Source organism: Antennarius striatus, chromosome 17 (genome assembly GCF_040054535.1).
Source record: "Antennarius striatus isolate MH-2024 chromosome 17, ASM4005453v1, whole genome shotgun sequence".
Classification (NCBI taxonomy): domain Eukaryota; kingdom Metazoa; phylum Chordata; class Actinopteri; order Lophiiformes; family Antennariidae; genus Antennarius; species Antennarius striatus.
Window position 1 is genome coordinate 7,757,117 of NC_090792.1, and position 15,199 is coordinate 7,772,315.

Below are 15,199 nucleotides of genomic sequence, written 5' to 3' on the forward strand. Positions count from 1 at the left end.
CAGAGGGACAGCACATGTTAGAGGTTTTGGAGATGAAGTCAGAGAGGCCAGACTGAGATGGTTTTGACATGTCTAGAGGAGAGATAATTAATAAATTGGTAGAAGGATGCTGAGTTTTGAACTGCCAGGCAGGAGACCTAGAGGACGACCAAAGAGGAGGTTTATGAATGTAGTGAAAGAGGACATGAAGGTAGTTGGTGTGAAAGGATGCAGAAGACAGGGTTAGATGGAGGCAATTGATTCACTGTGGTGACCCCTGAAGGGAAAAGCCAAAAGGAAAAGAAGATTTCTAATCTCCAGCACATGGGAAATGTATGTGATTGAAGAATAAAAATTTGTAAAATAACACAAGTTTTTGAGTTGTTTTCAGAAACTTTCTTCAGAGATAAATTCTACTCACAGGGTCTAAATTCAACTTGTAACCATGGAAACTGACTTGTTTAAAACAACAAAAGTTTCTTAATAGTAAAAGGCATCACTTCGGTACTTGGTTGTTTGTGGTGGGTGATACTGAACAAAACAAGTTTAAGTTTCACAATCACAGCATTCAATCTTTACTGCATCTCTCTGCCCATTAACATTTTAAGAGGTATAAATGAAATATAGAATACTAAAGCAGATACAGCACTACAAGTGAGTGCATTTACTGTACTGTATATGGATTGATATACAGAATTTTTAAAAAAGACCAGGAGGGGGATTTGACTTTGAAATGCTGCTTACAACAAAAGTGTTATGTAGCCACATTGAACTAACTTACAGTGGGTTAAATCACATGTTTTAGGATCTGCTCCATTAATACATTTGATATTTCATATTTAATAATAAACTTATGACATGAAAGACCAACAGCCTACCTAAAAGCATAGTATTATGAACAGATACTTATAAGACAAAAACCAACAAGACTGGCAAAAGTGTAGAATTTATTAACAACACAGAATTTAAAGTTCATTAATATTTTGGAAATGTAGGGTCTATTTTCTGTGCCCAAGCCATGAGGCCTCCACAGATGTCTTTCACTGTGATGCTGTCCACTTCTGATCCACTCATCTTCTCCACAACCTGCACTGCTTTCTGAGAGTCGTTGCCCAGCTTGCAAATGATGTACACTGAAGGAAGCAGAGAGAGAAACACACAGATAAGACTGGTCTGAGATATCGGGGATCAAAAAGACTAATGATTAATTAGCATCAACACATTCAACGTTAATTGCTTTGTGTACACAAGTGAAAACAAGGAACCCTTTGACACACAAAGTTGACTTTGCAGAGTACAGTATGACTAAATAATTTCCCCTACGGGGGATTAATAAAGTTGATTTCTTTCTTCGTTGTTTTTTTCTGGTATAATAAAAAGTAAACAGCCTATTAAACACTTATCTAAAAACCTACAAGGCTAAATTTAGTTCATTGAATTTTAATTTCTCAAATGCAGACCAGCTGCTCAGGTAGACCATACTTGTTTTGGAACAGGAGTCACCTAGCAACCCCATTACAACCTGCTCGTCGTTGCCCAAAATAAGCCCCCTGTCAACCTGTGCAGGCCCACATGGAGGACCATGAATATACATAAGAGACTCTACGTGTCTGTTCATTTTAATCCCACATGTACAGGAACATTATTGTGTCTTGACATGTTACCTGGAGGCTGGCCGTCACCATCCATCTGCTGTTTCAATTGGCTGATTCTCTCCTGGAGTAATAGAATATGTTCTAGGTTCCTCTCCTCTAAATCTGAGAGAGGAATGTCTGGTAACTGTATAAGGACAACAGTCATAGAAATGGGAAACAGGACGAATATGAACAGGACAGTTTAGAGTCATGACAATGTTAGATGAGCTCTGTGCCTTACTTAGTAAAAGGATACTGAGAGAAAAAGGTAAGTGGCATATATCCACTTCCACAAGAGGGCGCACATCCAACAAGAGATGGGGCTCTGCATTATCAAGTATGGATTTATAGTCCTGAAAGTACATCGAAAAACTCATTTTTGCATAATTCCTTCATAATCACAGAGTAGTGTGTCTTTTGGAAAACAGATTTATATCCATAGGGAGATCAAAATTACTCAGCAAAAAATGAAATGCTCATTGGATTTGAAATTAACATTTTAACTGCTTTCAACTTAAATTACAGGAAGCAAAAGTGTTTCTAACTGGAGCCCATTGCACAGTCTCGATTACAGGCCAATCAATCATGATTGCAATCTTTGCGCTTAATGACTCAAGTGGGTTTGAAAGTGCCAACTCTGCAGAAACATAAACAGATCAAGTCTGTTGCCACTGCTCCCAGTGCCAAATAGAACATATTATTCTTTCCCATAGAAAATCTGCTGGCCCATTTTAAGTCATTTCCCGTTTGGGGCTGGGTCAGTATGAAGATGTAATCAGTTTATGAATGTAAAAGAAAACTTAGAAAATTGTGAGTAATCATAAAATAAGCAGCACTAAATACAGGGAGTCACGGCATGTTCCCTACCTGTACTGTGATCCTCTGATCTCTGGAAAGAAGGTTGAGTTTACGGCACTGAAACACAGTAGATCAGGAAGTAAGACCGTTTTCCCATGATTACACTAAATGTGAGACACATTACATGGCAAATCCCATAATGTAAGAAATGCTTATCACTTCCAAAAGCAACATTCCTGTGATAAAATGCATCACTTAAAAACACGTTTGCTTTCTCTATTGTGATAAACCTTATCTGTGGCAGCAGCTCCACAGAACGCCTCATAGTCCAAAAGATGGGTTACACTGGGATTCTCTCCACACACTGCACAGCCAGCCTGCTTCGGGCGCAACTTGATGGACCTGAATCTGGCATCTTGTGCATCAAACATCAACAGCTGCTGGCCGAAAGTCGCTGCCACACCCGGTTAAGGAAAACGCTACTTTGTGTGATTCAAAGAGTCAGCTGGTGCATCCTACCAACATACATTGCAAAACTTAACCAGTTGATGAATAAAAGGTTAAGTGGTACATTGGTATTACAATACTAGACAAACGGCATCCTGAAAAAAATCCATCTAATGTGAGTCTTAATATTAGCATGAGAACACTACAGCCACAGCAGCTCCATTTGAAGTGGAAAATAGGAGTCAGCAGAGTTCAGATATGACAGAAAAAATATTTATGCCTGTTTCTACTTTATTTTATCAGACGGGCAGAAAACCTCTATAACTTCCCACTAGAGAAACTCCTTCAGCAGCTGTTGATTCAGCCAAATGGCTGGGCAGAAAAAGCTGATATTAGGCAACAAAATTACCAAAGAAGGTACTGTGTGTAATGTGGGAGTTAAAAAGATACAGATTTGTCCAGAACCAATCTTCAGGACTTCCAAAGCTTGAAAGCAGCCCATTATCCCTGGAACTTAAAGTGCATTTGAACATTTAACCAACCTTCATTTACACACCGTTAATGGTTCCAGGGCAAAGGAGGGCACAAGACTCACCCACTCCTAACACGCCTCCGTCAGAACAGTTAGTCACTGTCTCTGGGGGTGGAGGCAACGGGAACAGACATCTGTAGCATGGCCCTCCCCGGTAGTTATACACAGTCAGCTACACACACATCAAGCAAAATGAGTAAAGTTTCAGTTTTAGTGGAACTTATATACAACTTCCACTTTACCTGTCCCTCCATTCTCAGAGCACTCGCTGAAACCAAAGGCTTGCCGCTGAGTACACAGGCATCATTCACCAGATAACGTGTGGGCACATTGTCTGAGCAATCTGCCACAATGTCATATATGTGGTCAGAAACATCAAGGAGTTTACATATTACAAGGAATTGGGCAGTTGCAGGTCGGTGTGAAAAATACAGGTTGACGAATTTGTAGCAGGATACTGTTGAATGAGCAGCAAGGCATTCTGTGGTGACAGCTGAAGGTGGTAGGGAATGCACTCAATTGACGAGTTTAATCTGTAGACATAAAGTACCATTCATAAACATCAATGCATTTCATAGGGTCTGGGTTAGTCCTAGTAAATTAGAAGGCTTTAATGCCAGGACCATACTGATGAGGCCTGAGTTTTTATAACCATATGGGAGTTTACTAATACATCTATTCTTGTTTTCTCCTCTCTGCTTATGTTTATTATCCATTTCAATGCTTGCAAGCAAATTAACCCCTAACACACTTAATAGCGTTATACAGACAGAAAACTGTGCTAGATGCACAAAGGAGGGAAAAAAGCAAGAAGGTGGATGAGCACGAGAGGCAGCGCAGAAGAACAGTGAAAGTTATTTGAGAAATGGCGCCCCCGTATGGCCGCGACTATACAACATGAAAGTCAACCACAGCAGGCTCACTGTGAGGTAGAAGGCACTAAAAACAGCTGTCTCTAAGTGCCATGTTTAAACAATATTTTCAGGCTACGGAGAAATACTCAACCAAATATAGCCTGCAGTCAGACTGGAGAGCGCCAGCTTCTATTATAAAACATCCAAAGGCTCACAAAAAATGGGGTTGTTCCAATACCAATATCATAAATGTTTCCGATCCAGAATAAAATGAAGGATCAGGTGCCAGTGAGTAGTAAGCAGCCTGTCTCTGCACCAACCCGAAAACATGCAACAATTATGCCCTTACATGGGTATTACCAATTACCAGCTCTTCTTGTACACCTTCATGTACTTGAAGAGACCCTTCATTGTCATATCCGTCATGAGAATCAAGGCAGTCAGAGACTGCAACATCGTGCGACACCCCTGAATTCAAAATTTTACCCTGACTTATTTTCATAGGTCAGGGTCATTTAATAAAAGACCCATGATCCAGCATGTACCTGTGGCATTCTGTTTTTAATGAGGCTTCAGAGATGTGTACCTAAAATGGTATAAAAATGAAAATGTGACCACTGTTGTGATCTACTTTTCATCCCGTTGCCTCCCTGAATATAACACCTTTTGTTTTGTGTTTCTATCTTATCTGGTTCCTAAGATATGTGCAAAAATATCCTAAGATAGAAAATTTCTCAGACCATGTGGTCTTACTCACACTGGCCTTCTCCCTTGTCTTTCTATCTTATCAGGTCCTTAGTGCACAAAAGTTTAAATTTAACCTTGACCTAGTTTTCTCAAGGTCAATGTCATCATCTCATTTTCATCCCCTTTGCCGCCCGAGTAATGCGCTTTTTGTTTCATCTTTCTATCTGCAACGGTTGTGAAGATATTTGGTGGACTAATGGACAGACGGGTGGACGGACGAACACACAAACAACTTGTGTGATCAGGCACATTTTTAAAAAGTCATATGAAATTTGTTTTTTTTCTTCAGTTCAGTTTTGCGAAACTATACCACAAATTTAATTTCTCTCACAGGGCAGTTGCAGTTATGAAAGCAGGTATTGAGAAAATGTAATACAAAATGTAATACAACTAATAAAAAAATGAGAACAAAGTATTTGGCATAGTTGTACACCATTAATACACATCATTTGCTACATTCTCTGTCTGTGTTCTATTGGACGGTACTGGTATGTACTTGAGTACTCCAGTGTGTGCAGGCACCAGTCATTACCTTTTAACTGCATTAGCCGCAGATAAGGCCTTAGACTGGCCCAGGTTCTTTTCCCCATGAAGCACCTGTCTGTGCAGGTTACTGAGTTCCACCTCATCGTAGTCCAGCAGACCCAGACGCCCTCCAGAGACACAAACAAGTTCACAAATTTCGGATTAAATTTTGAAAAACCAAAATTATTACAAACCATGCAGAATAAACTCCATAATAAAGGAAAAAACTTATGTTTTTGGCTTCTGCTTACCAAATTCACTGACACCCTGAAAACTGAATGCCAATGTTACACTAAATCTGTACTTCTATCAAACTAAAAACTTAAATAAAGATACCTGATGTAACTGGTGGTACATTTTTGTTCACGACAGAAGATTAAAATTAGACAGATTAGAATCTGTGAGTAAGCTCTTTACCTTAGCTTTCCCAGTCTGTTTTGATTTTAATCATACTTGACAAATAAACACTTTCTCACACCAATACAGCAAATACTTGTCAAGGAAATGTTAGATGACACCATGATTTAACTGATTTTGCTTATTTGACCTACCAATGCCCGCAGCTGATAGATACTGTGCTAGAGGGCAGCCCAGTCCTCCACAGCCCACAATTAGCACTGAGGTCTTGGACAAGTTAAGTTGACCTGTGAATGCAGTTAAGATTCAATCATACATTAAAATTTAATCTGACAGAATTCTTAATGTATTGTCCATCAGAATAAGACCGTCTGTAGCAACTGGTACCTTGTACACCCAGCTCAGGCAGGAGGAGCTGTCTGCTGTAACGCATGATGTCGTCATTGCTGAGTGCTGGTTTAGCTTTCAGAGGAGTTAGGGCCATTACTTTTTCGCACAACTCTATTACTGATGCATCACCCTGAGGGAAGAATTATCACATAGTATACAAGAGACAAGATTAAATGGATGCTTTAAGCCAAAGGACGCTATTGGGTGGAATTTAATAGGACTGCAGTGGATTTTACTTACAAATTAATTGTCATTGTTTTGTTGTTACCACAAAACATCGTCATCTATGATTTCACACTACATTCTTAAACAGCATCTAAAAAATTGTGCATCTTCTCTAAGTAGTTTTGAGCTGTCGGGGCCAAATTCTCTTGTGCTTCTCCATCACCAGTGATGAGCATCATGGAGTTCAGCTGTGGAAATCTTATTTCATGTTAAGCCTTAAAAGAACGAAAATATTGACACTCAACTGCTATGGATGTCTACAATGAATGTCAACAAAAGCATTTAAGTATATTGTATTGAACTCTTTAAAAAAATAATGCTTGATTTGGTTTTTCAAGAACAACCCATAATACTGTATGCTGCCAATAAACCTGTTAAACAGGTGTATAACCAATGTTTACACGTTATCTAGGCACACAACGACGCTGCTGTCACAATGTAGCTAACTGCAGTGTGGCAGCGTGTTGGTTGCGATGATGTGACGTATTACATGAGATGACGCAGGCGACAGAAACTCACTTATACTCAAGAAAAGTTGATTAAAATTTGTACAACTAGCGTAACTCGTCTTGAGCCGTACCTTTTCTAGTTGTGCTAGTTTGTCCTTGAGAGCCCCAATCTCTCTCTCTTTCTCGTCCAGCTGCGCCTTGAGGCGGCCGACCTCGTCAGCCATCGCTGCTGGTGCACAGGAAGCACGCGCGCCACAAAACATACGTTACAACTCGAATACAATGGCAGAGTGTGTGGCAGGAGCTAACATGTAAGCACACGGAGCACCACTTCCGGGTTTGACCACGTGACCTCAACACCACGTGATGAATGATGTACTAAGGGTTCGTATTATAGTATTCAAATAAATAAATAAATAAATAAAAATAAATAAACAAAAAATTCAGAAAGCAAATACAAGACAAAAGGAAATTTACGTCCAAAAGTGCTTTTAACTATTATATCTTAGTGTGTATAGCTTTTAAACCCCTACCTTTACGTTAAAATGGATACATAGCCTGTACAAAGTTTGTGTTTAAACGCATTCACTACATGCTGCAAGTATATTGAGGGCATTCGTGATCGACAAAGTGTTTTCAAAGGAAGGTAAAGGGTCTCAATCACACGTGGCCCCAGAGAGCCGAAGCGCACACTCATACAGGAGTGTAGTGACGCGCTGTGGTTTCGAGAGCTCCGGGTCCTCCCTCCTGCCTTTCACATGATCTGTAAGCGGAGACTGGAATGTGGAGAACAGCGTCAACAGCGATGGCTGAGCAAAGACCCAGTCCCTTCACAATGCGTGTAATTTACACCGTTGCTATCTGTGTGACATTCATCCACTGCAAAGAAAGGATTCCCTGGACACAGGAAAAGGTAGGTCTAAAATAAAAATAATCTATTTTCTAGTCATAATATAGTGACGCCCAGAAAACCGTTTCAAGAAGTGAAGCAATTTTTCAAACTTGCCACATGCAATGTTTCTGCAATTTTGTCACGCATCTACTTTTTTTCACGAGGCTTAAAATAATTCTTACAAAAATTGATTGACTCGAAATAATTAATAAATATTTACTTTTTCATTTTAAAACATGCAATCCTAATTACTCTAAAATTATTTAAATTGTATGCAAAACAATCACATATATTCATAATGTAAATCTGTGCCTGCATGCATTTCTTTTAATGTAAAGATTGTAATTCCTTAATTGCTTAGACTACTTAATACGAGAAGAGTACTGGGCCCAGATTTTCATATCTATTTTGTTCTATTGTTGATATTTCAACAATAAACCGTGTTACCCAACACTGTTGTATAATCCCCCCGAGACACACCTGGGTATGTCTGGCCATTCATGTCTTCATTTATATTCTTCTTCTCCTCTCCTCTTTGCCTAGTTGCTATGGTAGCACAGTCATCATCATTGATCCTCCAATTGTAGGTCTTGGTATTTATAGACTTTAAAATGGACCCCTCTTTTACCCGCTCTCAGCCCAGTGCACCCCAGTACTTTAGATTACAATGTTCAGTCTGTGTTACCACATAATTATACTTTTTGTAAAAGGCCTGTAATTACTGGCTTTTAGTTGTAGTCACCAGACACCATGTTGTATCATGGCTCCAACTCAAATAGGTTTTGTTGGTGAATGTTTACACTTCAGTTGTAATGATCTTAAGTTGATTAAAGCTCATGCTACTGTAAAACCCAACAAAGTAAAATCATATCAAATTAGATGAAAGAACAACTGCTGGCTTCGGACTTCAATTATAAAGTTGACCAATTAAAACAAAATAGACAAACATATGCTGGTACCATGTTTTTCCAAAAACAATTACTTCTTGTTTTTTGTCACAATAAGGTATACATGCATGTGATTTTGAAAGTTATGCTAAAATAAAAGTAATTGTGGGCTTTATGAAATCAGTTTGTTAATATAACAAATATAATATGTATAATAATATGTATGCTATTGTCAGTCAAATTGCCAATAAGGAGTGCTCCATTCCTGACGAGACTGGAGTACTGTTAGACAGTAGGTCATAGGTTCTGAAACTCAACTTCAGTTCTTTTCCTTCCTGTTACCATGACAACCGTGGCTCACAGCAGATGAACTTGTAGACCAAATGAAAAAGAACACTGGGATCACTAGGATCAATAAGTTTTCTAACCTGTGACAGTAATTAAGCGGTTATTGAATTGGCCCTTACAGCGTGAAACCTGGACCTATTGTATATTGATACTATTGATGTAGTTGCTGCTTAAGTTGCATGAATAGGTTATTCTGTTCTGTCTCAATACTGTTTCCCAGAGCAAGAGAGGGAATAGCGCAAGTTTGAAGAGCACCCTTCCCTTCTTTCCCTCTTTATTCAATATATCTATTCACCTTGTTCTTTGTGGCTTTCAATATGTTTTTGTCTTGTCTGTCATTCCAAGCATCTTCAAATTGGGTAATATAATAATCCACAATCTATTGTTATTTATAAGCCACATGGCTACTTTGCTATAGCCTTGAACCTGCAACTAATCTCTTCATCCTATCTTGCCTCTTTATTGCCATTATCCAGCTCCGTCATCAAGCTCTCACTCTCACACAAGATGAGGTCCATGCTGCCCTCTCACACACCGACCTGGACCAGATGTGGCTGAGGGACCTTAGGCCGTTGCTCATCACCAGGTATCCAGGTTCTGTTGGCAGCTACACCGTGCAGGAGGTTTGTGTAGTCACGGTTTATTTTCACCACCCATTTAACATATACACCCATTTAGCAATAAAATAAAAATGTTGTTGGTTTTTCATCATTAAAAAATAACAGTTGGTGAAATGCGTGTTGAATTCTTATTGCTAACATGAGATGTTTGCATGTGGTCACAGCATATCAAAACAACCCTTGGTTCCTTGGGAGCAGGCTGGGAAGTGACAGAGGATAGGTTTATGTCACAGACGCCTTATGGTCAACTGCCCTTCGTAAACCTAATTGCCACCCTCAACCCATCAGCCAAACGCCGGCTGGTCTTGGCTTGTCACTATGATTCCAAGTATTACCCGCCACAATGGCACGGGAGGGAGTTCCAAGGTGCCACTGATTCTGCTGTTCCCTGCGCCATGATGTTGGAGCTGGCCCGAGCCCTCGATGAAGAACTGAAAGCTCAGAAGGTGAGGACATTAGCATTTGATTTAAAGCTGTGGTAGAGAGGAAGCATAAATGTGCATAAATGTGAATCGTGTTTTTCTGTCTGCGTATATTAAATTGAATTTCCAAAGATGTTAGCTTTTATTATTGTGACCAGCACTGACTCATTGTAGTCATGATTCACTTTATTTTTTAATTTAATTTTTAAAATTAAAAATGAGTCATGCAGTTACATCAATATATAAAAATTCTAGCCTAACAGTTAAAGGATAAAGATAGTATTCTCTGTATTTTTCGTCTTTTCAGCAAATTCAAAGAAGTAACCAAAACTAATGCATATTGTTAGTACTTTCAAACTGTTTTACCTCTGCAACACACTGAAGATGTAGACAAGGATTACAGATTAAGATTCTCCACTTTTTTTCAAAAACCAAACTCTGTAAACAGCGAAGCTTTTTAGTTTTAGTAAACATTATAATTGGTATTTGCATAAACATAATTGGTATTTCTGCTTTTGTTTGGACTATTTGTTGCCGTGTATTGATTTCCCACTATGGGTTTGGCCTTAGAATAAACTTTTTGTTCATGTTGACACGCTGAGTCTTCAGTCCAAGGACGAAAGATGAGGCATTATTGCAGTTGTTGACATTTAATTTACCATTTCAGGGAAGAACATACATTCAGTGCAGATGGACGATGACCAGACTAGACTAAGATGGAAAATAGCCTTTGCGTCTTTTACTCTTTGCGTTTCTTACTCTTTGCGTATTTCCATATTTTACTCTTTGCGGTCAACAGAAATAATGGCTACGCACCTCACACTCTCTGTACCAACTACCAAAACAGAATCACAGCCAAGCACAGATGATATACAGTACATCAGGCAATCAATCAGTCAATCTCAAGCACCAACACACCCACACATACATGCACACACACTACATGAAGTGAAAACACAGGAAGTAAATCCCTGCCTCTACAGTGAATATTTAAAGTCAGTCTGGATCTAAACTAAAATCATTAGTTTTGTTGATTTTGTTGGCAGTTGGAGATATTTTGTCACACTCATCATTTGAGTAAATGTTGAATGTTTAAACCATGTATTCTTTTACATTAGCCTACTAGCCTACTTCATGGACACCACCCAGTTTTTTTGTTTGAAAAATGTCCTAAAACTGTGTGTGTGTGTGTGTGTGTGTGTGTGTGTGTGTGTGTGTGTGTGTGTGTGTGTGTGTGTGTGTGTGTGTGTGTGTGTTAATTACTAACACAAACGGCTTTCATCTAGTCATGTGGCTGAACTTAGTATTCATATTCATGCACTTTGCTCCTCTGTCCTTTTCCTGTGTGACAGCGGAGCTCAGACCTCTGTCTGTTGGGCAGACAGTGACAGGACCTGTGACAGGCAGAGATCAGCTGAGGGACATGTTTATCAGACTCAGCTGTCCATCCCAAAGGTCACTCTGGGAACAGAAGTCACCCTTAATGCAAATACATTAGTTGCCATTGCTATGGAGGCAGACACATAATCAATATTGTTACTGATAAATTACACTGAAGACAGTACTATTACAAAATCATATAACCTCTGCCAAGAAGGGAGAGGTGATACAATTTCAGCTGGTACTTGTTTGTTTGTTGCTGCTCTCAAGGTAAAAAAAAATCAATAGAACTCAATGGAAAGAAAGAAGTCCTTCCACTTTAATGAGGATCTAGTCCACTGCTTTTTTTGTTTTTCACCATTTCAGTATATTATATATATACTAGCTAATGGATTAAAATTGGTAGAAGAGTAGGACAAGTGGCAAGAACGGAAAATGTCAATGGAGATTGATCTCTTTGTTGAATAAAGTCAACGGGACTTCATTTAAATATTTGAGCAAGAAGAAAGAATCCTTTACATTTTAAGTTGACCCAGAATAAATGGCAAGCTCGGGAATTTTGGTTGTCTTTTTTTCAAAATTGAATATCAAGTTAAAAAATATCGTGTGGGGCATGTGCCAAAAAACTTATGAATTCACTTACTTTACTAGTGAGGTTGGTCTTTTTTGAAAGCGCATGCGTCTTGTTGGCATTGAAATTTAGAAAAAAAAAAGCTTTGAAAATAACTGGCCCTGGTTGAAGGTATATGATCTATTGAGCTGCCTTCTAGTTAATGAAAATTTGATAAATTTGAACCAAACTAAATAAATACATTAGATAAAATGCCTGAATAAGCATCTGTGTCACTGTCACTGTAAAACCACTAGGGGGCAGTAAACCTCTAAGGATGAAAAATGTGTCCAATGACTTCTGACTTCCTGTCTTCCTCCCAGCTCTCCAGTCCCGACCTGACCTTGCAGTTGGTTTTCTTCGATGGCGAGGAGGCTCTTTTCCATTGGACACCCTCAGATTCTCTGTACGGCTCTCGCCATCTGGCCCGGAAGATGGAGACCACCCCTCACCCTGCTGGAGCCACAGACACCAACCAACTGCACGGCATAGTAAACCACAGCCCCAAACTACATGAGATTATCATAACCACTTAATCACTCCCAAGATCATCTCTTTGTTATCCCACATCAGTTTGAGTACAATCTGATCCCCTCTTATACACCACCCACACAGACAGGGAGACGGGTGTCTTTAATAGTTTTATATTTTGAAGAATTCTCAGCGCTTATCCTTTTGTCACATGGCAGACTCAAACTCCTTGATGTCATACATAATTTGTTCAACGGTGAATGATAACAAAATTGTCACTTTAATGAGGTTATGTTTCTGTATCCCAACTGTGGGAGGATACAGTTGGGATACAGAATTATGTTTGCATCTGTTTTTCAACAGATGCAAACATTCCTGTGTGGACTGACAGAGATAAAGCAGATAGCATCTTAAGGAAACTAGAGCGTGCACGTGTTTGTGCATGGATTTACACTGTTGGGTGTGTTTGGTTTGTCTTGCAGAGATATTCTTGAGCATTGCTGTCATTGTGTTAAACATGACATTCTAAGCATGGGCTCTGAAGGGTGATTATTATGGGAAACTGTTTTCTTGTGAGCGACCCATCTTCAGAATATTTCATCTCCTCCAGGATCTGTTTGTTCTGCTGGACCTGATCGGGGCTCCCACCCCAAGCTTCGGGAACCAGTTCCCCAGTACAACACACTGGCTGTCCAGACTGCAGAGTATTGGTAAATCAGTTTTCTATTATGGAGCACACTGGACATCCCCTTAGCCTTCGTCCAGTTATTAACACGTGGAGGCCAAATCTTTCATCACACTGTACTGCTAGGACTGCATCGTAGAGGATCCATATTTACCTATGTCATGACTCTTCTGGGATTTGTGTTTACGTCTTCAGTTCTGTCTGTACAAAGTAATCAAACTACACTCAAAAGTCTGATCAATACCCTTAAAGAGCAGTTTCAGCAAAACTTCAACACATTCAACGCAAAAAATAACTCAACCAACATATTCATTTCTCCTTACATCTCCAGAAACGCGTTTACACTCCATGGACCTGCTTGTGGATCATCCTAACAGTGTGCAGTATTTCTGGCCTGATCGGCCTATTGGCCACATACAAGATGATCACATACCCTTCTTAAACAGAGGTGCGCACCCCAAGTAACACAAATTCTGTCACAGTGCCGGCAGCATATCATGACTATGTCAGCTGATTGTCATCCTGCTCCTCCTCCTTAGGTGTGCGTGTCCTCCACCTGATCCCATCCCCATTCCCGGCCGTGTGGCACACGTTTGATGACAATGAGCAGAACCTGGATCGCTCCAGCATTCAGAACCTCAACAAGATACTGCAGATTTTTGTTCTTGAGTACCTCAATACCAGACCAGTGATCCCCACAACTCCACAGAATTCCCTTTGAAAGCAAGGTTTTCATCATTGCTTTCTTTTAAAGATTGAAATAATGAACTGTATTTAAAATATTTAAACGCCAGCAATGTGTGTCCATCCTTATTATTGCAAACTAGATGGGAAATGCGTACTGAAAACTTGGCATATAGGAGATGTAGCCTGATGTAAACTATATGTAAAAGCAACTTCACTTTTATTTGAAAATCTTTATGTGGATGTTTTTTGGGATCATTTTAGTCTGTGTGAACAGTGCTGCTAGTTTCCTCCCAAGTTGGTTCTGACAGACTTTAAAGCTTCATCTTAATTTCAGGCCACCAGCAGCAGATTAGCACAAAGGACCTCCTGTGTGTTTTTAACTACACTGCTCTCTTTATATCAGAACAACCCCCGCCTTTACACTATGTGGGGCATCTTAGTGTCCATACCAATGTAGAGGGAAAAGATAAGATAACCATCATGTGGTACAAATTATTTAACAAATTTCCATGCCAACTTTGAATCCTGAAGTCATGCTTTGGCCAACCTCAGGACGACACCAATACACATGTTGCAGTAGTATGTTGAAACGCATGGGATTGTGTCACGTTGGTTTCAGCTATAGGGTATGTGACATTTCCTCTTATGTGGTAAATCTGTTCATTATTAATAGAGCTAACCAAGAAGTGGGTTTATTTTTATTAACTACAACTGTAGCCCTTCATATCCTGTCATCTTTAGACAGGATATACTTTTTCATGTATCTGCCTTTGTTTATATCATATTATTAGACCAATTTTTATTGTAAATCCCAGCATAATATACAGTGCCAAACCTGGACTTCCTGTGTTTTGAGACTGAAATAAATGTTATCACAGAATGCAAGGGATATCATGCAGAGTTTATTTATTTATAGAAGTCTTTGTTTTGCAGTGGATTAAGGAGTTAGGTCCCTTTGGTTATTGAAAGTAACCTACTCTGAGAGGGAGCAAAAATAGCAAATATCACACTTCCAGTTTTGCGTCAGCTTTGTAGACTTTTTCATTCTCACAGTACTGAAGCTTGAGCCTCCCGCTTTCCAAGAGAACAATCATCCCATGCATCCCACCGCCTCACCTCGACACCAATCCCAAGATTCACTTAATCCCATCATGGAGGACCTCCCCTGAATTCCACAGTACCTAAATCCCCTTCAATCCAATCCATTCCCACGAGAACTAAGCATACCTCTAATCTCCCATTTGTTGCTGTCAGAAATTT

The 15,199-nt window shown here is 39.5% G+C and overlaps 2 protein-coding genes across 2 annotated transcripts; one reads left to right on the forward strand and one right to left on the reverse strand.

Moving 5' to 3' along the window:
• Positions 1-484: 484 nt before the first annotated feature.
• mocs3 (molybdenum cofactor synthesis 3) lies at positions 485-7,268 on the reverse strand. The gene is made up of 13 exons (XM_068338861.1): positions 7,069-7,268; positions 6,261-6,393; positions 6,068-6,160; positions 5,524-5,644; positions 3,849-3,923; positions 3,633-3,750; positions 3,454-3,562; positions 3,309-3,371; positions 2,702-2,865; positions 2,481-2,528; positions 1,870-1,966; positions 1,644-1,751; positions 485-1,112 (listed from the first exon to the last, which is right to left on the reverse strand). Exons 1-13 carry the CDS (start codon positions 7,198-7,200, stop codon positions 955-957), a joined length of 1,419 nt encoding a protein of 472 aa, XP_068194962.1. The 5' UTR covers positions 7,201-7,268; the 3' UTR covers positions 485-954.
• Positions 7,269-7,706: 438 nt separating this feature from the next.
• qpct (glutaminyl-peptide cyclotransferase) lies at positions 7,707-14,843 on the forward strand. Its single transcript, XM_068338908.1, has 7 exons — positions 7,707-7,850; positions 9,541-9,687; positions 9,849-10,130; positions 12,420-12,587; positions 13,178-13,277; positions 13,584-13,700; positions 13,792-14,843. The coding sequence occupies exons 1-7, from the start codon at positions 7,719-7,721 to the stop codon at positions 13,971-13,973; spliced, it is 1,128 nt and encodes a 375-aa protein (XP_068195009.1). The 5' UTR covers positions 7,707-7,718; the 3' UTR covers positions 13,974-14,843.
• Positions 14,844-15,199: the final 356 nt, after the last annotated feature.